The following is a 25,917-nucleotide window of genomic DNA, read 5'->3' on the forward strand; positions in this document are numbered from 1 at the left end:
CACTACTGGGACCCTTATGTTCCTGCCAGTGAAATGCCTAGTTGAACAATGACATCTTAATGTTTTCTAATACATTATCAATTTAATTCCAAATGTTTTTGTCCCACATTATTGAAAATAATATGTTACAAATGCTGAATTATTTCAGTCGATTTTAACTTAGGAACAATGTCGGATATTCTCCTACCACCTAGAGCTCAGGTCGTGTTTCCTAGCCTGGCCTTTAGAATACTTGAGTATGTATCTGATCTCTGATTATTTAGTTGTAACACTTGCCACCAGTCTGCAAGGCCTTCTCCTGGATGTTTCTTCAAAATTCTGATGATATGGTGATTATTTTGGATGACTGGCTCAAATGGTTTTGCAAATACTAGGCTAATATACTGTAGCGTATTAGAGCTGTAGCGAAACTGCTGTGCGAGCAAGAGACTGGTTGTTCTATTTGTATGTTGCTTTTCCAGAATAATGCAGCTCATGTCTGCCTTTTTTGTCTGATGTTAGCATGTGTGAATGTTATCATTTCGTCTGTGTTGTGCTCTTTTAATGCCGGTGTTAGTCTTTTGCGGTAGTTAACGTAATTTTTCCATCAATGTCATTGTCACTGAAAAGTATTCCCTACCTCCCCTTCATAACACATATATTCCTTATATGATTCCTTATATATTCTTAGAGATCAAATGTGCCCCCCCCAGGTCTCTGTCCTGTCCTTTCCTGGGATTTCCCTACATTGCGCCGTCTCACTTCAGAAGAACCCAAAGACGCTACGATAGGATGAAAATAGTATGCATTTGAATTCAACAGTGTGGGCTTTTCTTATATTCTCCTCAACTGAATGTCACTAATGAAGACACACGATCTGAGTAGATACTAGTTTAACAAAGAGCTTTCCAGAGATGTTTCGAGGCGTACTGTTTCTCCCAAGCACAAGAGGGCGGTGTGACCCTTGCACATAATCACACTCCAGAAGAAGTGTAGTTTTTAAATTTACTAGGTCTCAAAGTCCCCCATGTGTTTCTGTTCTGTAGGCAGGCTATGACACATCTCAGAGCATATTTACATTTTAACAAAAAAGACGGACGACAGAAGGGGAGGGCTTATGGTGAGACAGACCTCCCTTATTTCAGGGCAGCCGCATACATCTTCAAGTAAGTTAAAGACTAACAGGTACAATTTTGTTACAGGTCCGAATATATGGAATAGTTTCACTGGTTTGAAATTCGCAGGGAAAAGTTTGAGTGCAAGTAGTTGGTTAAGGTATCTGGACTCAGATAGCTGTTCAGATACTTTCCGGTCTACCCAACTGACTGTAATTTAATGAATGTAAGGCTGCACCCACGTGGTTTGACCGTGGAGACTGCAGATTCTTTTGTTCAAAATCAATCAAAAAACGAGGAAGACGGACAGACACGAGAGAAGCATCAGAATCAGGAAACCAGTCGGTCGTTTACCATCTTCCAACTTTATTTACGGCATCATAAAGTTTACTTTAACTTTTTAGTTAACTTATTAGCTAGAATCCCTATTACAGAGGAGAAAAAAACTTTTTCATCAGCATATTGCGTTCAAGGTTTGTATTGCTTTGTTTAAAAAAAGTGTTAATGCTAGCCGAGCTAGCATTTACCGCAGCTATGCTAGCTAGGTGTCGTTAGCTCGCAAAAATAGCTGTCTAGCTTACAATAGCCATCTTTTTGACCAAGTAGTAATTAGCTTACTCTTGTCAGCATACTAGACATGGTGAAAACCTTCACCGCGCCGAATTATTAAATCATCGCACTGGTAATGGAAATGTTTTCATTGAGCTCATCACGGCTTCATAGTGTGGCTAGGTTGCTAGCTACTAATCTTATAGTTGGTTTGGTCAGATACCGACGGCTAATCTTGAAGCAAACTGCGTACAAAATATAGGCAGCTAGCTAACAAAGAACTAAACGGACCCTCTATGCTGTGAGCCCATCGTCACGCTATCCAAGTGTATGCGATAGCTGCCCCTTTGTTTAGCTGCATTTATGTACTCAGCATTTTCATTCGTGGAAATAGAATACAGATACTATTATTACAAGCTGTATGGTATATTTTGGACCGCATACCTAATCTTAGAAGATTAACTGTAGTCCATTTTTAAGGAAGTGATGTTCTCTTGCGGCGTTACATAATAACGTTAATCGAGTTTAGTAATTTTCGGATGAATGGAAAGTTAATTAGTCGAATGAGCGACACATTCGTTCCGGAATGTATAAACTACTTATTTTCCAAAGATTCTCTGGTTGGTTCATGCGTTTTCCGAACCAAAGAGAGATTGTGCCAATACGGCCAGGCTGTGATGCCAATTTCGTGAAGTTCTCTGTGTAGAAATTGTGCTGATTATACTAAGAAATGTTGATCTAAATATCTTTGCTGTCGACACGACAGCGTGAATATTGCCAGGTTAGTTTATTTTTGTAGTGGTATAGCTGTATCATTGTTCAGCTCCTAAGCTGTGGCTTCATATAAGCATCCCAGTTCTTGAGATTAAAATGCCTTTCACTAAGCTGAACCATTGTACTTGTGTTCATGGCTGAATTGCTTGTAAGGAAAGCCAGTTAAGACTCATAGCCAGTATAGAAAATGATTTTACTGTGAGCTTGAATATGAAAGATGCATATGGCAGTGTAGCTACATAATTAATAAACTGTGTTCTTTTCAGCATCACATAGTCACATACAAGACCAGAGGGGATTTTTAGCTTTGTGTTGACTGGTCATACAAACGTGCGCTCTTATCATTTTTCTACCATTTGTTTGCATTTTTAGAATTTGACTTGTGTTTCATCACCTTCATCACTCAAAGAGGGGTGATTGTAAGTCATAGTCTTGGGTGTATGCTCATAGTCTTGTGGTCATTCATAGTTTAAATGCTTTATCAGTTAACCTAATACTCCACGGTCCCGTGTTACAGAAAATCTAAGCTGAAATGCCCCGCAAGAAGGTGACCGATGTCTCAGGGAACGGAGGAACAAAGAGGAAGAGAGCAGGAGGCCGTAAGAAAGACAGGGAGTTCAGCAGTGATGATGAGTTTGATGACTACGACCAGGAGAACACAAAGAAACCAGGCAGGACTGTCTCCAAGTCGGGCCTGCAACCAGTCACTGTGGCCGACGACGTAAAAGAAAAGATTGTGAGTTGTACGTCTGTGTGTTTTGGCTCGCTGTGGTCATTTTTAAGCAGCATTAATATTACATGAGCAGACCTTGCACACTTCATATAATCTGTTCTCATCTGTTCCTCAGAACCTCGAACTTCCCAAAGTCAAAGGTCAGCTGGTCATTTTTGGAGCCACCAACTGGGACCTGATTGGAAGAAAGGAGGTGCCAAAAGCGCAAGGTGTGCATGGCCATTGGACCAGTAATATGTCCTTATTTCAAATTATAATCTTGCATACAATGCATTTATAATGTGCACCAGTGATTGTTTTCCACATTGAGCTTTTAAATGGAACAAACTCTTACCTGTGTCGTTTTGATGCATAGAAATAACTGATCCAGATGTTAAGAGATGCAGTGTAGCTCTAGCACCATTGTTTGTCTAGGACTGAGAGCATCCTCCCTGGCTTGTCTTGTGTGAGCTGCAGGGCCTGCAAGCTGGGGTCTGGCTGGATCAATGCTGGATTGATCTTTCAGAGGGCTTTTGTGTGTGACTGGTGCATGTATGAGCAACACAGGCTCATACATGTCCAAGACGGCAGTACAGATGAACTACGTGATCAGTCTTGTTTTCCCCCATGCCATGAAAAGGTTATACGAGCATAGTTTAATTTCTACAAAAGGGAAGCGGTCAAACCTCATCCACAATCTTTAAATGATCTGCCAAAGAAGGATTTACTTAATAGATTGTGCATACAAAGTATGTAGGTGTTTTAAAAGGCCTTTAATCAAATAAAATATGAGAAGTACCACAATGAATCAAATGGACTGAAATGTTTGTTTTTGTTTGTTTGTTGTTGGGCCTCAGCTGCTTACAGGCACCTGGGCCAGAACCTGTGGGGGCCCCATCGCTATGGATGTCTGAATGATGTGCAGGTCAGCTGTGTCGTGGCGGGGCCCTGCGCGGCTCACAGCCTCCTCATCACCACAGAGGGAAAACTGTGGAGCTGGGGTGAGTCTACATTTAACCCGCCATACCTAAAGGGCGTTGAAAGAATGACACATTACAATAGGAACACAAATTTAGGGCATGCTGATAGGCCATTACCTAGCTACTTTGATTAAGCTTTGCATAGGCATGGCTTGCATTTCAAATGAGTTGAATGGTTGTTTTGTTTAGGTGATTTGAGTGGAAGGGAGACTGATTTAGCAGTTTCAGAAGTAGACTTCATGACCTTTCTGTCTTTGAACATCCCCTAATGGCGTTACATGAAAAGGGTAAAGAGGCGGGCCACAGGCCTGCAGAGCACCAAGGAATGTACCTTAAAGAGCATCAGTCACTTAGAGTTGTGTTTTTTTTAACTCTCTTGATGTCTCAGGTCGTAATGAGAAAGGCCAGCTGGGACATGGGGACACCAAACGCTTGGACTCTCCCAAACTGGTGGAGGCTCTCGCCAAGGAGGTGATCGTAGCTGCCGCCTGTGGACGAAACCACACTCTGGCTCTTACAGGTAGGTACTGAGTCTGATGCATATGAACATTGTGTGTGTGTGTGTGTGTGTGTGTGTATCTGTTAGCTCTGTGCTCACACTCTTTCCCCCTCACCAGAAAATGGTTCGTGCTACTCGTTTGGAGAGAACAAGCTCGGACAACTCGGTCAGGGCAGTCAGACCGATGCAGTTCTCAGCCCAGCCCCAGTAAGCGATCTCCCTCGGTTTTCTGCATGTACTGCTTGTATTTACAGACTTTTAATATGCAGTGTCAAAACCTAGTAGTGTTGGCCAATCAGATTTTACAGGCTATACATTCTTGCATTATTGTACCAGTACTGTAATTGCAGATTCAGACAATCTGCTTATATGGCAGTCCTTGATCTTATGCCAGTAAAAGTGCCTGTTATTCATTTTAGACACAGTCGTCTATGTTTGGCGCGTGTATGTGTGTTAGAGAGAGAGAGAGAGAGAGAGAGAGAGATATCTATCTATCTATCTATCTATCTATCTATCTATCTCTATCAGAAGCATAGTTTGTCATAAGTTTACATTTCTGTGTTTCAGGTGCAGTACAATGGGCAGCCCCTGGTCAAAGTGGCATGTGGGGCAGAGTTCAGCATGGTTGTGGACTGCAAGGGCAACCTCTACTCCTTCGGATGCCCTGAGTATGGCCAGTTAGGTATGTGTCAACAGCAAGTCCAATCCGCATTCACTGATATAGCAGGCATACGTATGGCACAGACAAGACTGTCTAAATGATCTCTCCTTCTCTCTCTCTCTCTCTGTACAACAGGGCACAATTCAGATGGTAAGTTCATTGCTCGTGCTCAGCGCATCGAGTTTGACTGTGAGCTCATCGCTCGGCGGGTAGCCATCTTCATTGAGAAGACAAAGGACGGGCAGGTGCTGCCTGTGCCCAACGTTGTAATTCGGGACGTAGTCTGTGGTTCCAATCACACCGTGAGTTAACTACAGATATTGCCCAAGGTTTTTGAAAACAAAATAAACTGATGGCCTCAAGATAGCTAGAATAATACTGCAGTGGGCTTGGGCGGTATTTTATTTTTCATACATATCTTCCTGACATTTCCCCGGGTCATAAGGTATATGGCAGTATTTGTGTTAAACCCAAAAAAAGGGTCAAAGCTGAGTCAGTCATGACAGTCATTGTAACATGCTGTGTGTGTCATATGCAATAATCCTACTTACAGACAAGTCTGGCTGGGTTTAAATAGTTATGGGCCATAGAATAATGCATAGATAAGAAATAAGTGCCCGTCTTCCATAGATTCTGAATACCTTGCTGGAGGACCCGATGACATTGGCGTGGCAGATACTGACACAGATGCTGACACAGATACTGACACATCAGCTGTGGCAGTTGAGTCAAATCATGTAGCTAATAAACTGCTTTTGTAGTTGGAAGAGGTCATCTTATGTGGCAATATGTCCATGCCTCCATATCTATGGGGATGGTACGAGCCAATCCATTGCTGTCCTTGTGACCGGAATGTTGTGAATGACAAAATGTGTGGTTCTGTGGAAATCCCAATCCACTGAATCCGTTCTACTGGCCTCACAGTGACCGCTCTGGTTGTTTTGTTTGTGTGCACACAGCTGGTGTTGGACTCCCAGAAGCGAGTGTTCTCCTGGGGCTTCGGAGGCTACGGACGCCTGGGACACACAGAGCAGAAGGATGAGATGGTGCCACGTTTAGTCAAGCTCTTTGACTTCCCAGGCCGTGGGGCCGCTCAGATATTCAGCGGATATCAGTGTTCCTTTGCTGTTAGTGAGATGGGTAAGTGGGCGTGCCATGTTTGCGTCTTCATAATTCATTGAATTTAAACTAATAGTAATGGCAAGACCGGCAACAGTGTTTCTGTAATTACAGAAATGATACAATATAATTGTTTTAAATGGGTCTTGCAGGGGGTCTCTTTTTCTGGGGAGTGACCAACACCTCTCGAGAGTCCACCATGTACCCCAAAGCTGTGCAGGACCTGTGTGGCTGGAAGATCCGCACCCTCGCCTGCGGGTGAGTGCTCTACTCTTTTGCCCTCAGCACATCTGAGCAGATGGAGGTTTTGTCTAGATCTCTTCTGTTTCCATGTTGCTCTTGCCTCTTTGAAAAAGAAGCTCTTGCCTTTTCCTTCTCTTCAGGAAGAGCAGCATAGTCATCGCTGCCGATGAAAGCACCATTAGTTGGGGTCCCTCCCCCACCTTTGGAGAACTGGTAGGTTAACAACATCATTTGTGTGAGCTCATTAAAACAAATCAGATGAAATGATCTGTTGTGAATGATTTGGTAACTTATGTAAATGTCTTCTAGGGATATGGAGACAACAAGCCCAAGTCTTCCACCACAGCCCAGGAGGTGAAAACCATGGATGGGGTATACTCAGAACAGGTAAGTGGCCTCAGCCCAAGCAGAAAGGCGTGTAAAAGCACTTCAAATATAGACCCATGTGTGGCTTTCAGATGCTAAACTGGTATGTTGGTCCTGCAGGTGGTGATGGGCTACGCACACACCTTAATAATCGCCCGCCAGGAGTCCGAGCAGGAAAAAGAGAAGCTGAAGAAGCTGCCAGAGTACAACCCCCGCATGCTCTGAATGAGGTGGACACCCTCAACCTCAATTTTGTGTCTTCTTTTTGTTTTGGTTCTTCTCTCCCCCAGAAGCAGTTGATTCTGACCAAAGGGCCAGCAGCCCCAGGTCACTTGTATAGTTAATAATTGGGTCGGTACAGGGAGGGAGGGTTATTTGTTAGGACATCAGTTACAAAACTTTGGCAACAAAAAGTTAGATTTCCGCTTCAGTCTGACTCAAATCTGGAGAAAGCAATGCTGCAATAAGTGGTATGAAATATACTGGACATCATGTATCGGAGGTGTTTTTTTCCTACCAGCATTCGTGTGTGTGTAAAGCCGCTGGCTACCGCTGGGAAATCCAGCCGGTTCCCTCCAAACGCTTAATACTCTCAGTGGATCCCCCCCTTTTTATTCCCTTCTTCTACATTCCTAATAGAATTCCAAACACAGCATTCTAGTTTTTGTCGTCCTCTGTTTTTGGTCCTTTACCGTCACGTGTAGTCTTGAACGTTTTTGAATTTTGAATCGGTGTCTCCCTTTTTCAAACACACGGTGCTACATTGTAAAGACAGTCACGAGGCAAAAAGTCCTCAGCTGGGATCACTCAAAAGACCAACACTCCATATTTGTGCCTTTTATGTGATGTATTTAAGGGTATGGCTGTTTGTGTTGTCCCAAAGACACAATGTTTTACTAAAGGTGAAATAAATTCAGTTGGCAATGATGGTTTGTTGGTTATTTATTTGTTTTCCTGTGCTTCGAAACATTGTCCCTGTGTCTTGTCGATCAGTTTGTGCAATCTGGGTGAAGGCTTGATTTGACACCTTTGTCTATCCCCCCCCAACTCTGTCTGAACTGGGTTTGAACTCTCATTGCTCAGTTATTTAACACCTGTTATTTAAGTGCTTTGTTTGAGGTTGCAGTTGATGGTGATGGCCAATGAACGAATATTCTGAAAAAATCCAGGGATAAAGTACAGTTTTACTGTTAGCTTCCATTAAATTGTTATTCATTTGTGTATGTCCTGGGGTTATTACAGTATGTTTATTCCTTTTTCAATTTGTAAAACATCTTGTTTTTCATGAAAATGTCAAATAAAGATTAATGTAAATTGCTTACATTTCTGCTTCTGTGGTTTCATTTCTCTCTTACAGTGATATTCACAATTCTCTTAAAGTATGCCCTGGTTTCTGCACTTTTATGCTAGGTTAAAAACTCTTGTTACACACCTTGCCTATAACAAAAATGTTGGTTTAGGGTTAACATGGTTAAGATATATTAGTGTTTGTGGGGCTGTTCTCTTGCATTTCTTAAGATGTAGGCACTGACTAATTAAAGAATAACTGATTACGTCGAGGTGCATGAAGAAAACACTGAAGGGCTTTTTGGTTTTAGATTGACTACCTTTCGATAGCATAGACTGAATGTATGTGGATGGAACTTCAGTGGTTGTTAAAGTAACACTGCAACAATTTGACACTTTTTGAGATATGGTTTTATAGGCAACTAGTTTTGGTACCATCCTCAAATTAATTTTGATAGCATATGGTCATGTGAAGGACAGATAAACACCTGTGTCTTCCCCACTAGCCACGCAGGATATGCCCTATGTAGTTCTGTGTAACAGGCTGGTACACCCTGCAAAATTGAAAAAAAAAAAAGCTTTCACATGCATGACATTGCCAGCTGAACTGCCAAAAGACACCAGTACGTGTGTTGGCAAGCTTCAGCTGGGCTATTGGTGGTGTTTGCAAGGTTCTTGCATGCCTTTTAGGTGGTTAGCTTACTAGTTTTAGAACAGAACTCCGTATTGCTGCTTTAAAGATGGGTGGGGAACACAACCTGGGGAGGTCTGGCTGACACTGGCCTGTTCGGCATCCTGATGGATGAGTGCTTATATGTTTGCTTGATATGATGGTGAACTCTTGTCTAAACATTTACTCGTCAGTGGTTGTGGGTGTCGTTTCTGTCAATTCCCAACAGTATGCTACAGTGAGATAATGTAACGCTATATTTGCACGACAGAAATTCCAAGGACAGACCACTGTACCAAGCTTTTTTTGAAAGCCTACTTTTAAAGTCTCTAATGCTGTACAGACTGCTGTGCTTATAGTGATATGCTTTCATGAGAATAGCCAAGTAGATTAAAATAGTAAATATACAGAGTAATAGTGTGTCTAATGATGAATACCCTTTTTCAAACCAAAACAGGGTTGTAGATTTGAAAACCTGAATGAAACAAAATCCTCTTGGGCAAGTCCCAAAAAAAGAGCCATGGTCAACTGAATATGAAATATCATAAGAGTACAATGATTTATTGAATGTACAAAAAACAGAGGAAGGCTTTACATTTAATCCTCATCCTCTTCCTCCTCCTCATCCTGATTGATCTGGAAATAGCGTAGCTCATAGCTTTCCTTGGTGTTAGCCACAACGCGTAGCCAGTCTCTGAGGTTGTTCTTCTTCAAGTACTTCTTCGTCAGATATTTCAGGTATCTGCAGTAAAATAACAATTTGGATATGTAATTAGAGTCCAGGCAAAAGAAACTGAGAGCAAAAAGAATAAATGACGGCCATGTTTCTAAAATGTGTTCAACATAGTAAAAAAATCACAAGAATTCAGGTCAAACTGCAGTGAAGGACCACATGAAGAAAACAATGCCATTCTAGATCATTCAAACACTGCACTGATAAAGCACACTGCATATCTAGCTGATGTACCCAAGAGTTGGTCAACAACGCTATCGAAACAGGCTGGCATTTTTTCTGCCTCAAGTTGTGCAATCATTTTTAAACCATAGCTACGTGCCATAACGCATCAAATCAGCGCTCTTCTGATATACTATGAGGTTTTGATGGCGTTAAATACAAATATTTGGCAAATACTTCACGTTTCAATATAAACCTACTTTTGTCTTCAATACCTCTCATAAAACTGAGCATTTGAATGCTAATGGTCTCTGCTCTTACTGAGACAAGGACAGAGTACATTAACAGGAACATGGCTTACAGAGTAAGATCATGCAAAATAATGCAAGTAGTTCAACTGTGACAACAGGAAAGCAGCGATATTCAGTTCTATCAAAACACACACACCTATCTTAGAAGCCCTGTGTCATATATAATTTCAGCTACATATTTACATGAGTAATTTACTAATATACCACACAAAATCCTGAAACAATCCCTACACTCCAAATATGTATTTTATTAGAGTGTTATATAAGCTTTGTATGCATGTCAATGGTCTGCAGTTACAAAGCTCAAGGTAGACGGCAGAGGGAGCAACTCTCTCCCACAGAAACCACTTTTCTCAGCAGCCTGAAATGACGCAATCTCTTAACACAATCCGTATTGCCCACCTAGCTGACCTATCAGATCACACAGGAGCTCTAAACGATTTTCAGACAGAGGGTGATGTGCAGTAGGAGCAAAACAAAGTGTTTTTTTTTTAACATTGAAGCATGTACATCTATTCTAGTAGACCCCAAAAACAAAATGATAAACATTGAAAATGAGCATAATAGGTCCTTTTTAAATAAAGATCTAAAAGGTTCACGACACCCCTTGCATTGTAAACAGTCAGCAATGTGTAGTATTTCTAGAAAGCAGTATGCCAAGGAAACACAGGAGGGCAAAGTCTGACTTGTGCTTCAACCAAAAGTTGAGCCTGAGCAATCCATTTCTGGTGCTTCATTACTTTATGATCACTGTGGTTTGCACAAAAGTTTCATAAATGTGAACACATCAGACGTCATAGCGTGGTCATCAATTAAGATGACTGCAAGCCCTGTGTGACTGGCCACTTAACATAATACTGCATTGAGCTACACTACAGTAACCCAATGAGGACCTAAGACAAGCCAATCTCAGGATGGGCCTTGAGCATGGCAGTAAGATCTGAGAACACCGGTGACAAGCCAGAAAGGGAGTGTAGGGAGCAGCAGGTCTGTTTTCAAATCTGTGGCAGCAGCAGTTTGATTAGCAAGTATAACACACTGTAGCCTTCAGAAATATGAGACACCAAAATCATTTCACTGTTACTAGCTACATTATAAACAGCTGCTTCGGCAGCAGCCAACTGTACGTTGAGAATATCCTAATGGGTACCAAGAACTTTGAACTTCTTATGACACTTTCCTTTTACTGTAAAATACAAATTACTTCACAAATCCATCCCTAATAAACCACAGTGTTAAGCTTTGTGGTACTACCAAAGTATATATACTTTCTCCATCTCATACTCAAAGTATACTGAGGTAAAATTCCACCAAAGTAATGTTCATTGTTAACAGACGTTTTCACATTTTTCCATTCAATTCCATTACCTGTATGCCCAGTTAATCATTGAAGTGCTGATCCTTGTAATAATAGATGTAGGCAAACTCCATGATGAGAATATTCGAAAGAACTACACAGTAATCTGACAGAATCGTGAACAAACGCTGTCAACCGCTACATGTAATTGCCTACTCCAGACCACCTCATCCAACAGATATACTTTCCATTCATCAGCTCTTTCTTCAGACACACATAGTAGCATAAAGTACCCCAATTGGATAAATGACCCTATATACGACCTAGCAGTGACAGAAACTAGATTGCAAGAGGGGGTACACTGCTTTCACCCTGCACACCACAAAACAGTGACCCCCTCATTTGATGACCAAAGAACTGAACAAGAACTGTCCTCTATTTCCATATCAGCATAGCAAAACACTCACACACTGGCACAGACCTCATGATTTGCGCAACTCTCAGTCATGACACAGGGACAAGTTAGAACTTTTAAAATGCACACAACCACACACGCACCAAAAGTTTAATTGAAGGCAAAAGCATGCCACCACTATACCTCTTGGAGAAGGGCACCTCAGAAGATACTGTTATCTTGCTCTTGCTCCTTTCAATGCTCACCACACCACCTCCCAGGTTTCCAGCCTTCCCGTTCACTTTGATGCGCTCCTGCAGGAACTGCTCCTGTTGTGGGGCCAACCAAAAGATAGGAAGATGACAACAAGTTCAGTTGGTATTCATTTACACAACATAGACGTCAACGGGCATGGCAGAAATGCTACACTCGAATATTAGTTAAGCTACGAATGCTTAACAAAATATTGTTAACATCTATGTGAATTCCAGGAAAAAGATAGTGGTAATACTTGGTTGACTTGTCCACACAACTACAACTGCTATTTCTCACGTACAAAGTTGGCAGCATCCATAATGCCATCCTCAACGGGGTGGGTGCAGTCCAGGGTGAACTTCTGGACCTGCTTCTTCTTCTTGCCACCTTTGGCGGTCTGCTTTTTGAGTTTCTGTGTTCGGAAATAAAGCAACATTACTTGGAGAGAAACATCAGTGAAACATAAGCTAATGTTAGCCATTTGATACTTATTTCCAGCTACCTACAGACTGATCAACTGGTATTTCCTAACACTAAACATGCGTTTGGGTGAGAATATCCATTTAGATCAAATGTAAAACTACTACTCGGAAGTTACTGATGCTAAATTTGAGTAGATGTAATTGAACAGCAGGATCAGTAGCAACGGGATCTGCCTGACAGCATGGTGTTACTTGCTACCTAGGCAGCTAGCTACATGAAATTGCTACGAGGCCACAGGATCTAGACACGGCTACAATTAAAAATTGGGGTTGGTGATTGTGATTGAAACTCTTGGTTACGTGAACGGAGTTTAAAGACAAACACCGATTATTTATCAGCCTCTGAAAAGTCTCTAAACGTTGGCAATATCCAGAACTTGAGCCACATGATTTGTACGCACCAGCGGAGCCATGGCGAAGATTTGCAGAAAGGAAGAACTATTTGTGCGCATGCGTGAAATAGCCTGTCAAGTCAAGCACCGTTATCATCGATTGATTCATTGTATCACAATTCGATTCTGTCTGACTTGGAAGAAGGCAATCCATGGCTAACTTGTTATTTATCGAAACCATGCCCCATGATTGATTCAAACAAATAACTAAAGTTCAGTGGTTGTTAAAACAGCTGCAGGAGTTTATTTAAAGCCCTTAAGATGACAAGCTACCACTCACAGGGAAGCTGACAACTGTTATGCAATCAGTTAGTTTGACAACAACTTCATGAGATATTTGATGGGTCCAAGGGCAGCCATTCCCACTGCTCCAATAAAGAATGCTCTATGAAAAGCACTGAGGGATTGGAGGTAGAGATATTTTAGTCACTTGTTGACACATGGAAGGGATCTGGTTTCTCTATTGTCATCAGGAACCATTCATTGTCCCATCACCACAACACCCACCCACTCACTTCACTCTACTGTGGCAAGTCCATGTCACCCATGACGTAGGCAGCGTCTCTCAAAGTCTCCCACAGTCTTTGCCTGTCATTGATATCAGTAGGCAGACACGGCAGGGAGAAAACCAGGGGGTAATGTAAGAACTTCACTTTCGTTCTGAGTTATGTGGTGGTTTTGCCTGCTGTTGGATTTTGGATTTCAAGGCTGACTCTTGTTATGTAATGTGTTGTTTTGTATTGTTCAAAGGGAGCGGACTCTTTTGTATATTTAATTGCATGGATTGTTATTGGTCTGCTGTAAGTAAGAGCTAAAAGACCAGAATTGATTTTTTCAAAATATGGTGTTTCAAGGAATTTTAAAAAGGACTGCAGGAAACATTTGTTCACACATTACACAAGCAGTTGTCAAACAGTCTGATAGCTCACTCTTGGAAAACTCTGCAAAAGGCATCGGTCACACAGAGGAGCTGAAAAATATCCCTGTATTTCCAGATGTCTGGTGGGATCTTCTCCCCTTTGGATAACCTCTATGACCCAGACAGTGCCAATTGCCACCCCTTGGTGTGCCACTTGTGCCATGAGCAGTATGAGCACCCATGCCTACTGGATTGTTATCATACCTTCTGTGCTAGCTGCCTGCGGGGCAGGGCTGTGGACAGTCGGCTAACATGCCCCCTGTGTGGGTAAGCATCTGAGAATGCATCGCAGAGGCCAGTTATGTAATACCTACTAAAACACTGACACTAGAAAGAGAAAAAGACTTTTCACCAAAAAAAGTCCGTAACGTAAAAGTAGCTCTTACGTTTTTCTATTCCATAAATGCTGCTTACAAATAGTGATGATCAGACTTCAGAAGCATGGCAGGTTTCATAGGAGGATTGTTGTTCTTTAACTGGGACTCTATTCATAGAGTGAGGTGTACTCTAAGGGCACTGTTGGTCTCTCCCGGCCGAAGGGCCAGGGAATGGTGAAGGCAGGTGCTGTGGGGATTACCTGAGAGACAAACAGCTGTGCTGTAAATCCTGCTGTTGCGTTAACCTGAATGTGTTGTGTACTAAATTAAATCCATGGTGGCACCAAAGACCAAATAAACATACAAGACACCCTGACACATAATTGATCTCGGGGTTATTTTTTTGGCATAGTGTATAGTTCATGCAACTGCTTGTAGCTTGTCTTGTATTGGTAGGAGCAGAGTGGTTTTGCAAAAATCAGAGGGCTGATGAAGATGTATGAATCTTGCCTAGTCACTAATTTGCTTTTTCACCTGTGTTTGTAGAACTTTTAAAGTTGAGAGATTTTGTATCTTTTTGCACACAAGTTGCTTTTGACTCTGTTTGGCATCTTAAACTTTAACTTACATGAACATTGCATATACATTTGTGCCATTATGTAGGAGTTTATTTTATTTGCATAGTCATACAAAGCATTAATCTATGATGGACAGCCATATTGTAGTCATGAAGTAATATCTGTGTGATCACTGTAGCAATTTACCTCATCATATTCGCCTGCCGTAAATGAGGGGTTTGTATGTGTGTAGCTTCAAAATAGGAACATAGTGTAAACTAGAACTCTTAGTGCCTTGTTTTTGAGATTGTTTTTTACATTGCAAATGAATTGTACAAGGCGCAAGTGTAAACATTACTACTGATGTGACACAAGACATGTTGACCATAGTGTACATTATACACAACAGTACCATTTGAGATGGAACTCTTTTGCTAACTTTTGCTATTTTTTATCTTTATCTTTAACCACTGTGATATGTAAGGTGTAAAGTGTTGGGTCTGTTACAAGCTACAGAACACCATGAGACTATTTCTGCTCTGGTCACCTTGGCCTCCGTTAGCCCCTATCTAGGAATTCCAGACATAGCTATTTGTGGCATTGTTGCTAAAGCTAGATAAGACAATGGGAATGTCAATGTGGACCTTTGAAGTCTAAGCAGATGAACACATCAAAAGTGCTGGGTATTGGCACAAATGCCCGATTAAATTCGATTACGATTCACAAGAAAATTATTTGATTCCATCCGTTTCGGTTCAATATTAATTTGATTTGATGTTTATTCGATAAGAATGAGACATGAAATACTTTAATACTATAAATAAAGCTCTAAAGGGAACACAAACTTACTAATGCAAATGGAATTTACAGGCTATACAGTAGGTGCTTTGAAAAACAAAATCAACCTGTCTCTTTCAAAGCTTTGCTAAAAATAAAAATGGTTGAGTCAAAAGTTACATGCCATATTTAACAATAATCAGGTTACTTTAAGATATGTGCAAAAACATCTCAACATGATGAAAGTAACATTGCAACATGGGCTATAACTAAAAAACAGACAAAAAAAGCATATTACTCTAAGAGTTTGATCCAAAAAGTTTACTGTATGATATTGAATCTGACTAATTATTTAAAACAATTAATCAACAAAACAATATTTTTGCACACCCATAAACACTATTTGCTTCTGCATTTTTGGGCATGAACATACACTTCATAAACCTCCATTTGCCATATAGGCTATCATGTACCATATTGCTGTTCCCGTCTTCACGTTATCTTGACAGACGTGTCTGTATGTCTGGGTGTCTGTGTGTCTGTGTGTCTTAATGTATGTGTTTGTATGTGCGCTAGACATCAGACAGTTGTTAAAGGCATAAACCCACTTCCTCCTGAGGACCGTCTCCTTAAGTTCCTTGTGGACAACTCGACTGACAGCGAGGACACAGTGCAGTGTGCCAACTGTGACTTGGAGTGCAAGAAACAGGTCCTATAGCAGACACTCTCTCTCTCTCTCTCTCTCTCTCATCCTCCTCTCTTTTCGCTCATCCTACATACTTACCTACCTTCCTACTTCCTCTGAATGAAAGGAACTCACCTTTTGTGTGTGATGTCTTGTGCATCATAACAGGATGTGGATGCAATGTATTATTGCAACACTTGTAGCCAACCCCTGTGTGGAGACTGCAAGGACAGCACCCATAAGGCCAAGATGTTCTCCCGTCACGAGATTGTCTCCTTGGCTAAGCGCACCAAAGAGGCCCATAAAAAATGCGGTATGCATAGTCACAAACACTAGAGAGTACCCAGGTATCAATTGACCCCAGAACAGACTGGGTCCTTGATCTGGTCTTGATCCTTACTTGGTCAGTGACAGATTTGTTCCAGATTGAGTCCAGTGTTATTTTGGTATGGTACAACCTTTGATTCCGGTTGTACCATGAGCAGCAGAAGTTGCCCCTTAAGTTCCCCTGATCTCAGCATGTTTGACTGGTTGTCTGTGTGTTATGGTTGCTTGAGGATGTGCATTGAATGGATGTCTGTGTGTTATGGTTGCTTGAGGATGTGCATTGAATGGATGTCTGTGTGTTATGGTTGCTTGAGGATGTGCATTGAATGGATGTCTGTGTGTTGTGGTTGCTTGAGGATGTGCATTGAATGGATGTCTCTGTGTTGTGGTTGCTTGTTGTCTGTGTGTTATGGTGCATTGCCTCTCCCTAGCCCTCCATGAGGAGCTCTACATCATGTTCTCCACTGAGAAGAAGTCCATGCTGTGCATCAACTGTTTCAGAGACATGCAGGTGTAAGTCAAACACTGCAGCACTGACATCACATGCGCCTTGTTTTAATCTGAAATCTTCAAACACTAATGTGTGTGTGTGTGTGTGTGTGTGTGTGTGTGTGTGTGTTTCTTTCGGTTTCTGTAGGGAGAGCAGAGCACACTGCATTGATATTGAGACAGCATATATGCAAGGCTGTGAAAAATTGGACCACGCCGTCCTAGTGAGTGGCGTAACATTGAGTGCTTCTGTGTTTCCTCATTTTTCACTATTCCTCACTATACACGCCCACATTCAAGATAAATGCTAGATAAATGTGCTGTATTATCTATCTGGTTTTACAATATGCAGAGTTTATATACAAACAAAGTGTGACAATGTATGCCTTATGATGCAATATATGCCTATATATCAAAACAAAGTAATATCCAGTTTGAATCATCTTTTCTGTGTTAAAGATACATGGGTTTCATGAAGCTGTTCTATTAGACCTTTCCCATATGAGAAGTGGCCCATGCACACACACTCTCTTCCAACATGTTATGAAACCCAACAGGCAGTGAAGGAACTCCAGACTTCAGCCCGGGAAGCCATCATTCTGCTGAAGGCTATGATTGGAGAGGTCAGGGCCAATGTGGATGAGGAGGACAATGCTATCTGTGCTCTCTTCAACAGCATGCAGGTGAGATGCACTACTCAGTGTGAGAGGATTAGCAGCATCTTGTCATTCTCTGTGGTGAACTCTCAAACTGTGAATAATAAAAGTACATGAACACGTGCAGTACATGTATAGAAAAGAGGCCCTGAAACTAACTTGTGCACACATTTTCATTTCAAGGAGAAACTGGCAGAAAGGAAGAAGATTCTCCTCAAGGCTGCTAAAAGGTGAGAATGCTCTCTTTTATTCTCACATCCATGACGAGGAAATCCACCTGGCACAAGAACCCAACATGAGGTACAGCAGGAGAGAGAATAAACATGTCCAGCCTCTGGCTTAGACAAAATATGCATTGCAAATCATCCTGAGTGGAATACGCCTTTCTTTCTTGCAGAAAGTGTCTCAGTAAAAATGAGGTAGAATATTTGCGTGGAGCTATAGTTCACCACAGATCTGTTTAGACTTTCACCATATGCAGGTCTCATACCTTATGCTTATATATTTGGGTAGCTGGAGGCCATGCTTGCACACAGTACATCTCCAGTATAAGCCATTTAATGTCAGCAAGCGAACATATCATATTACTTTTTAAAGATGCTCCCGTGAAATCATCTCATAACATGCACTCAAGGCATAGCGTGTGAGTGGAATACCGATCAACTCTAAATAAATAATAATATGCAGAATATGAGATGCTGTGCATTAAGCTACAGGTACTTATGGACTCATGCACCCCTAATTTAATGAACTATGATGGTAAAACAATGTGATGTTTCATAACAGACATAATTGCCACTGGGTCTTAGCTATGGCAGAGAATACGCTGTTTTTTTTTCATAGCAGGAGTGTGTGCTTTAAAATGAGGATGTTTCTTTGATTAAAACAGCAGTAGTTCTGAATGTCACTCTCGTTATGCAGTCAGCACGAGGAGAAGGAGCGAGCTTTCCAAGAGCAGCTGTCCCATTTAGCAGCTCTGCTTCCTACCCTCCAAGTATGAACTGTTTTGATCTATTTGCACGTCCATTTACATGTTCATGGATGATATTTTACATGTTCCTTTACACTTCCATAAAATTACTACTCACTCACTGTAAGGTGTTTCTGACAAATTCTCCACAGCATCCACAATTTCAAAGTTTAATATTCAAAGTATTTCTAGATATAAGACATTTTTCCTCAATTCTGAGCAAATAAATAAACCAAAGAAGTATATACAGTACATTTGAAAAAAAACAGTAAAGGTAGTTGATCAGAATTTTCCGATCAATGATAGAGTCTATGTGTTTGTCTTATGTGTAGGTTCATCTTGTGACATGTTCTGCCTTCCTTTGTTCTGCCAATAAATTTGAGTTCCTGGACATGGGTTATGTAAGTACACAGGAACAAAAGGTCACATTTTCCAATAAATGAATTGTTCATGATGTTGACGCCAGTTCCTCTAGTTCCTGTTGATGGCTAGTCGTACAGATATGATCATTCCTGCAGTTCTAAATTAAATTACTCTTTCTTCGTCAGCAACTGATGGAGAGGCTGAAAAAGATTGCAAAATTGCCTCACAGACTAAGGCCGACTCAGGGCAGTAAGGTAGGACATTTCTCATTTCATCTGTGCACATACATAATATATACTTCCTCTATCCCCCAAAATAATTCCTCTGAAATGTCACAGGAGAATACATCAAATGTAATATTAAGATATTAGAAACATACTGCATCATGCTCAAATCACAACTCATGAATGTCTGTGTGATGACTTAATGTGTTGGAAATGCATTATTGAAAAGAAATGACTCATGCTTTGGGCAGATAAATACAGAGTACCGGTCAGAGTTCGCCCGCTGCCTGGAGCCTCTGTTGCTGATTGGCCAGCGCCGCTCCGTCTCTGGCAGTGTCTCAGGATTGTGCCTTGGCAACTCCAGTGGACTGTGAGTCTCCTCTTCAGGTTCTATATGTCTGTGATGGTTTTTCAAATTGTCTGTCTACTAGCAAAGTTCCTCTGCTCCTCCTGAACAGAACCTGATGTGAATATTAGAAAAAAAGTACTACTCGAAAGGATGCTCTTAAAATGTCCCTATTGACAAATCCAAACCAATCTTGCTTTGTTTATTGGTTATGTTGACCCCTTCAGCCTGCAGTCTTCTCTCTGCGCACCCTGCCACTGTCCTGCTGGCAGCGACATGTCCCTGAGTTCCTCAGTGGTGTGGAAGCCCACCGCCCACCGCTACATCAGCACCAAGGTCCTGCTGGCTGAGGGTGGGGAGACGCCCTTCACAGAGCACTGCCGCAACTACGAGGGCAGTTACAGGGTAAAAGAGGCTCTGGGCCTCCCAGATTCATTATCATTCTACGGGTCTGATTTAGAAGAATGAAACTCTACGGATTTGTACAATTTGTACCGATGTATTCATTTGAATTGTGTATAAGCCTAATATTTTACCTCAGAATGGTGACTCCAGAAACTGAAGACAGTAAATTCATGACCATGGAACTCACACATTACTGACGTAGATGCTTTGTGAAAACTGACAGTTGACAGCTCCAGATGTTTATCTCTGATGAACGCAAAGAAACGATGAAATTCTGAAATTTGTTTGATTTACAGTTTTCTATAGTTTGAAAAGACTTCCAGCATGCTGATTCATATGGTGTCACACACTGTTGTATTCAGACCCTACAGACTGAAATCCAGATGCTGAAAGACCAGGTGCAGGAGGTTCACAGAGATCTGACCAAGCACCACTCCCTTATCAAAACAGACACCATGAACGAGATCCTCGAGAAATCTGTGCACGTGGACCGAGATATTTCCACAGAAGCATCCTCAGTGGAAAAGATGAGAGCCATGTTTGAAGAGGTGAGGAAGTAGATCCCTGATCAGACATGGCATATGCATGGTATAACAAGCAGTGGTAAAGCACTCACTGCATGTAAATTCATTTGGCATAACCTTTCCTAGGTCTGGGAGGAGACTTTTCAGAGAGTAGCAAATGAACAGGAAATCTACGAAGGTAATAATAAGAACAATCTGAATTTAAGTTTAAATTTAAATTATTCAAATGAAGGATTTACCTGTATACTTCTGTGCCTCCAGCACAGCTTCATGACCTGCTTCAGCTGAGGCAAGAGAACTCCTACCTGACTACCATCGCCAGGCAGATTGGCCCCTACATCCGGTCCATTGCCAAGGTCAAGGAACGTCTTGAGCCCAGGTACCAGACAGTCTGATTACACTGCTAGTTTTAAAGCCATATTGCATGTTTTTTTCCCACTAAGAGGCAACAAATTACTCTCTCTCTCTCTCTCTTATATACAGTGTATATATATATATAATCTCAAGATGCTGTTTACAAAAATACAATTCAAGGTTCTTCTCACAGTCTGCATAACCAATCTTCTTGAAGTGTTTAATATAATACATACAGTAAAAGGTGTTTAATATAACACATTCACCCCCCCCCACTGATGTCCATGCCTATAGGTACTCATGGATGCCTTTAAAGTTGTATACATTCAAATCCTTGTTAAACAGGCTAAAAGAGCCCAAGGTGTTTAAGGACGATCGGACAGAGACATTGGTCAAAATCTATGATGAGAGCAGTGCTACTGACTCCCGGCAAGTTCTAAACACTTTTTATCACTTGAAATAACCAATCATCTTTTTTTTTTTTTTAAATGAAAGCCAATCATCTTTTCAGGAGAGCAAATGTAATACCATAGCTACCTTAACTGATTAAGCTGTCTGTTATTGTCGGGACTAGGAGTGACACATCCAGTACTGACGATGAGGGTCTGGAGAAATCGCTGGACAACTATTCGCTGTTGGATGAGACCACACCCAAGAGCAAGGACCACTACAGAGCAAGCAGGCAGAAGAGTCCTACAGAACTATTGTCTCACAAGGAGATACCTATTTAGCACCAACACACCCTCTAAACAAAGAACTTCATAAATCATATTCTCAAGCATGAACCAGGTTTATGAAAAGTGTAAAAGAAATGACAAAGCATCTCAAACTGATTAAACATTTAACTTTATTTCACAGGTTTGGGGCTGTTTTATATTTTTTTTTCCTTTTGAAAACGTGAGTAAATGCACAGTAATCGACCAGGAAGTAGCTACTCCTCCTCCACAGTAAAAGTCCTAGTAGCACTGCGTCAATATTATAGTGCAATTCATCAACCATCATCTGAATATCAGCATCTTGTCAGCAATATTGGATACCTACGTGTGCTCATATTCACAATAACCTAGACCCTCATTTACAGTGCACTTATTCATTAGGGTGTGCAGAACAATCAGATCCCATTAATCTCTGTGTATACATAAATGCCTCCACTGTCAGTTCACTTCCTGGTGGCCTTGCTAAGCCAAGCCAAGCCAAGCTTGATCCTCGCATCCAAGCAAGTGGAGGTCTTCTGAGGCAGCCAATGACGACCCAGACGAGCGTTAACCTTTGTGTTCAGGTCTACTTTGCTACTGAAATCCGTGCTTCTGTTGGTTTCAAAAATGTGAGATGACTGAACACCGGGGAGATGACCAGGATGGAATGAATGATTAAATGAACACACTCACACACATATACAAAACAATACAAATAAGAAGAAATCCCTGAATAAAGCATCAACCTCTGGAAAGCACGCGTATGTTTTGGTTTATTCTTAGACCAGGTGCTTCATGCAGACAAGCTACCAGGATCTGCGACTGGCCCCAACTCAAACAAGTTTAAAATGCTATGGTCACTATTTGGATGAAATACTACCCAATGTGTCAGTAGAAATCCTCTGACTAAATACCACAACAGCAATATCACAATTTCTCAGAACATGCTCCTAATAGCAGTATTGTTTATCAGAATCAAAACTCACCCATCTCTGGCTATAACAATTTAGGACATAGATTGTTTCTCGCATTCTGTCTAAATACTCAGTCATTTGTAATTCACATTGTTTCAAATGGTCATAGATAGAACTACAAGAACTTAGAACGTTATCTTCTATGGGAACATTAGCAAGAGTTGGACACCAACCCCTTCCTAATTTAAAAAGTCCGTTTGGAATGACCAGTTTAAAAAGATCATGCCAAAGCAGACACAATCTCAGCTATCCGAAAGAACACATGTATTTTCAAATGACCAGTGACTAACTCTGGGCCTTCACTGTGAAAACGTATAGCCTTACTGAGTAACGCTAGTTACTTCATCGGAGGGCCTACAACTCGACCAGGTTAATTCCTGATCTGGATTCATGCTAATTAAAAAAAATGATAAACCACCAAACTATTAGAAATGTGCCAAACATCACTTCCAAGCTCTTCTATATAGAAAACACATCAGAGGAGCTACATGTCCTTGTCAGTATTACATACAGGGAAAGAAAACTATAAGAAAACAGTGAATGGTGGATGATGCAACAGACATCCGAGATGCATTTTTGAAGATGTGATGAATACATGTCAGATGGTTGAGAGAGAGAGAGAGAGAGAGAGAGAGAGAGAGAGAGAGAGAGAGAGAGAGAGAGAGAGAGAGAGATGGGGATTAACATGTACAGTACCAGGGGTGATGACACAAATGGGTGTTAAGACACTTTGTATTGGAAGGTGTTAAGTCCAGGCGGTGTTGTGTGTCGTGTTGTGCACAGGGAGAGGTATGACGGGGGTGGGGTGGTGGAGAATTAGGCCTCCGCCGAGCAGACCATTGTCCCAGAGGGGAATCGCTTTCGTGCTGGTTGCCTTATGCTGTGACCCAGGTCCCATCCCAGGAGGGGGGAACCCTGGGCAAAGCCAGAACATCACCGGGCAGCCAGCTCTCTCACGGTGCCTGTCAGTGATGTCCTACAATGTGCATGTCCCAGGATCTCATCCAGCCCTGCTAGTCCATGCATTAGGAGCCCATCCTTATGCCCCCGATGAACGGCAAGCCGGAGGCCACCTTCCGCTTGTACTGGATGTAGTCCTCTCCGAAGAAGTGGATGAGGGAGATCTCCTCCTCCTCAATGCGTTCCCGGAAGAAGCGCCAGCTGGCTAACGTGTAGCCAATGATGCACACAGGGTTGCACAGCATCACCTGAGGAGCACGTTAACACTGATGATTTACACCAAACACCACAATATTGAAAACACATCTTAATATTGACTGATATTTATTGTAGAGCTTACCAAGACCAAATAACCGGAGTTCCATAATATTTTCTACACTGGTACAGCAAAGCAGTGCCACAGCCAAGGCTCCGCCAGGTTAAAAGCACACGGGTGTGAATTCAGGATAATATATTTTGTTGGCTTCTAATCTAAACTCCACTCATTTTGAAAAGCTAACGTTTAGGCAATAAGTCGCAAGGAACTGCTACAATGCTGTTACTAGATGAGGAGAGGTCCATACCCTGGCCTTATAGCCTTATAGCTGTGTTGGTGTTATAGTTACTGGATGAGGAGAGGTCCATACCCTAGCCTTATAGCCTTATAGCTGTGTATTTGTTATAGTTTGGGCAGGTGCTTTTATCCAAAATGGTCAGCGCCTACTCAGTAAAGATGGCAAATGACTAAAGGAAACTCGTACCTGTGTGCCGATACTCCAGTAGAACCAGCCTACATAGGACGGGTGTCTGAAGAATGCGTAGACACCACTGGTGACCAGGATGTGGCTCTGGGACTTCTCATTCTGGACGATGTGGTTGAAGTTGGAGCCTGCTGTGAACATGGCCATCTTCCTCAGGCATTCGCCCAACACAACCATAAACAGTCCCAGTACGCTGAGCCAGCCCAGCTGTTTAACATCTGCAATGGCATTATGAAATACTGACGTTCAGCTGAATATTTCAACACTGTATAGAAGGCACGATGAATGATGAAAGCTATTGAAGATAGTTAGGTTGAAATTAGGCTATGCGTAAAGACCTGGAAATAGTAGCTTCTCTACTATGAATTCCACCCACGAAGACACAGCCGCCACAGTGTATTCCACACTGTGATTCAGAAGGAAGGAGTCTAGCGAGAGACTGCGTGGGTTGATGATCGCAGTGACTAAGTACTCCGAATAGTGGAAGAAGGCTAGTGAACACATGTACCTGCAAAAAATAAACAAAATGCAGTTAAACGGGATAGCCTCTTGTGATGTGACAAGACGATAGGTGTTTTTACCAATTAACGCGAATAATAAACTGGTATTATTGTGTTAATATCATGATGGTTTCCATGATGATAAATGTTCTTACCATCCAAAGTGTGTCCATGTTGTGTCTGAACAACTTATTATTACCCCACATCCAAAGGTAAATCCGAGAAAGCATGCGCGCACGGCGACCTGAGTAAATAGCCGACAACCGTGTTATTGTTGAAACAACGAAATGACTGAAACAACTTCAATACGCTCACAGACATCAGTATTAAGTTAGCCTCTTCAGTTAGCTAGCTAGCCAAGTGGCCACCTCGCAAACGAAGATGACAGATCTCTAGCCAAATCCACTTATCTTGCAAACTTAGCCAGGGTAATAGGATTATGCCAGCAAAAGAATGGACAGGACAAGAACTCTTGTTGATTTCACGGTCGTGACGCAGAGTAAAACAAGACTCAGTCATACTGACAGTATACATGGTGTTATTTGACAACCTGGCTTTCCTGTAGTGAAATTAAAAAGACAGTTAAGTTGCTAGCACGCTAGCTAGCCAGCTCTTACCTTGTATAGAGGTCCCTTGTATATGAGTAGCAGGAAGCCGTTGATTACTGTAATATACACAAGGCTAGCAATCTTACCATTAAATCCCGTTAAATAGTCGAAAACCCAGTCTATATTCGATGCTACTGATGCAATTAAAGGAACAAAAAGAACACCGAGTCCACAAAAAAAGCAAATAATACAAATTTTCCCCTCTAGCTCCAACTTCTTGCCTGCCATGTTGAAAACTGAGGTCTGTCTCTCGGTGAAGTCTCGCGTTTTTACCCGGGATGTTTTTTACCCCTCCCCTCTCTTTCGGGATCTGTCCAGACAGCACAAGAGGGCGCTCTTCAAACAGTCAATATAGAATATTGAATACAATACAGAACGTATGAGACTTATATTGTATAGTTTAGGACCAAATACAGTTTCACTTTACGCTTAGCGTATTCATTTGCTTAAATTATGTTTATGTCAACATGTAATTTAATCACCAATTGAGTTGGTCAAATTCACTCTTGGGTAATAAGTAGATAGGCTACAGCCTATCCTGGTTGAA

General features: G+C 41.6%; 4 protein-coding genes across 7 annotated transcripts; 2 read left to right on the forward strand and 2 right to left on the reverse strand.

The window, feature by feature from the left end:
• The first annotated feature begins 988 nt into the window (after positions 1 to 988).
• rcc2 (regulator of chromosome condensation 2) lies at positions 989 to 8,320 on the forward strand. 2 transcript variants are annotated; one of them, XM_031566671.2, is made up of 13 exons: positions 989 to 1,145; positions 2,935 to 3,153; positions 3,266 to 3,359; positions 3,987 to 4,130; positions 4,498 to 4,629; positions 4,727 to 4,815; positions 5,176 to 5,290; positions 5,405 to 5,571; positions 6,229 to 6,409; positions 6,541 to 6,646; positions 6,772 to 6,844; positions 6,941 to 7,018; positions 7,118 to 8,320. In XM_031566671.2, exons 2-13 carry the CDS (start codon positions 2,950 to 2,952, stop codon positions 7,220 to 7,222), a joined length of 1,488 nt encoding a protein of 495 aa, XP_031422531.1. In that variant the 5' UTR covers positions 989 to 1,145; positions 2,935 to 2,949; the 3' UTR covers positions 7,223 to 8,320. The 2 variants fall into 2 exon arrangements, with proteins under 2 accessions (XP_031422531.1, XP_012676282.1); XM_012820828.3 differs by lacking the exon at positions 989 to 1,145 and adding an exon at positions 1,168 to 1,567.
• Positions 8,321 to 9,489: 1,169 nt separating this feature from the next.
• Positions 9,490 to 13,090, reverse strand: LOC105894255 (60S ribosomal protein L22-like). The gene is made up of 4 exons (XM_012820735.3): positions 12,990 to 13,090; positions 12,408 to 12,518; positions 12,056 to 12,180; positions 9,490 to 9,696 (listed from the first exon to the last, which is right to left on the reverse strand). Exons 1-4 carry the CDS (start codon positions 13,038 to 13,040, stop codon positions 9,552 to 9,554), a joined length of 432 nt encoding a protein of 143 aa, XP_012676189.2. The 5' UTR covers positions 13,041 to 13,090; the 3' UTR covers positions 9,490 to 9,551.
• Positions 13,091 to 13,405: 315 nt separating this feature from the next.
• On the forward strand, positions 13,406 to 21,743 carry rnf207b (ring finger protein 207b). 3 transcript variants are annotated; one of them, XM_031566672.2, is made up of 18 exons: positions 13,473 to 13,615; positions 13,976 to 14,166; positions 16,127 to 16,259; positions 16,404 to 16,548; positions 16,994 to 17,075; positions 17,200 to 17,275; positions 17,609 to 17,734; positions 17,891 to 17,937; positions 18,629 to 18,701; positions 19,010 to 19,078; positions 19,226 to 19,294; positions 19,516 to 19,634; positions 19,838 to 20,015; positions 20,378 to 20,563; positions 20,666 to 20,717; positions 20,801 to 20,918; positions 21,239 to 21,322; positions 21,468 to 21,743. In XM_031566672.2, the coding sequence occupies exons 2-18, from the start codon at positions 13,976 to 13,978 to the stop codon at positions 21,622 to 21,624; spliced, it is 1,905 nt and encodes a 634-aa protein (XP_031422532.1). In that variant the 5' UTR covers positions 13,473 to 13,615; the 3' UTR covers positions 21,625 to 21,743. The 3 variants fall into 3 exon arrangements, with proteins under 3 accessions (XP_031422533.1, XP_031422532.1, XP_031422534.1); XM_031566674.1 differs by having other exon boundaries at positions 13,529 to 13,620; XM_031566673.1 differs by lacking the exon at positions 13,976 to 14,166 and having other exon boundaries at positions 13,406 to 13,620.
• A 1,467-nt stretch (positions 21,744 to 23,210) lies between these two features.
• On the reverse strand, positions 23,211 to 25,642 carry icmt (isoprenylcysteine carboxyl methyltransferase). The gene is made up of 5 exons (XM_012820868.2): positions 25,380 to 25,642; positions 24,918 to 25,006; positions 24,601 to 24,770; positions 24,263 to 24,480; positions 23,211 to 23,770 (listed from the first exon to the last, which is right to left on the reverse strand). The coding sequence occupies exons 1-5, from the start codon at positions 25,596 to 25,598 to the stop codon at positions 23,588 to 23,590; spliced, it is 879 nt and encodes a 292-aa protein (XP_012676322.1). The 5' UTR covers positions 25,599 to 25,642; the 3' UTR covers positions 23,211 to 23,587.
• Between the last annotated feature and the right edge of the window lie 275 nt (positions 25,643 to 25,917).

Source organism: Clupea harengus, chromosome 4 (genome assembly GCF_900700415.2).
Source record: "Clupea harengus chromosome 4, Ch_v2.0.2, whole genome shotgun sequence".
NCBI lineage: Eukaryota > Metazoa > Chordata > Actinopteri > Clupeiformes > Clupeidae > Clupea > Clupea harengus.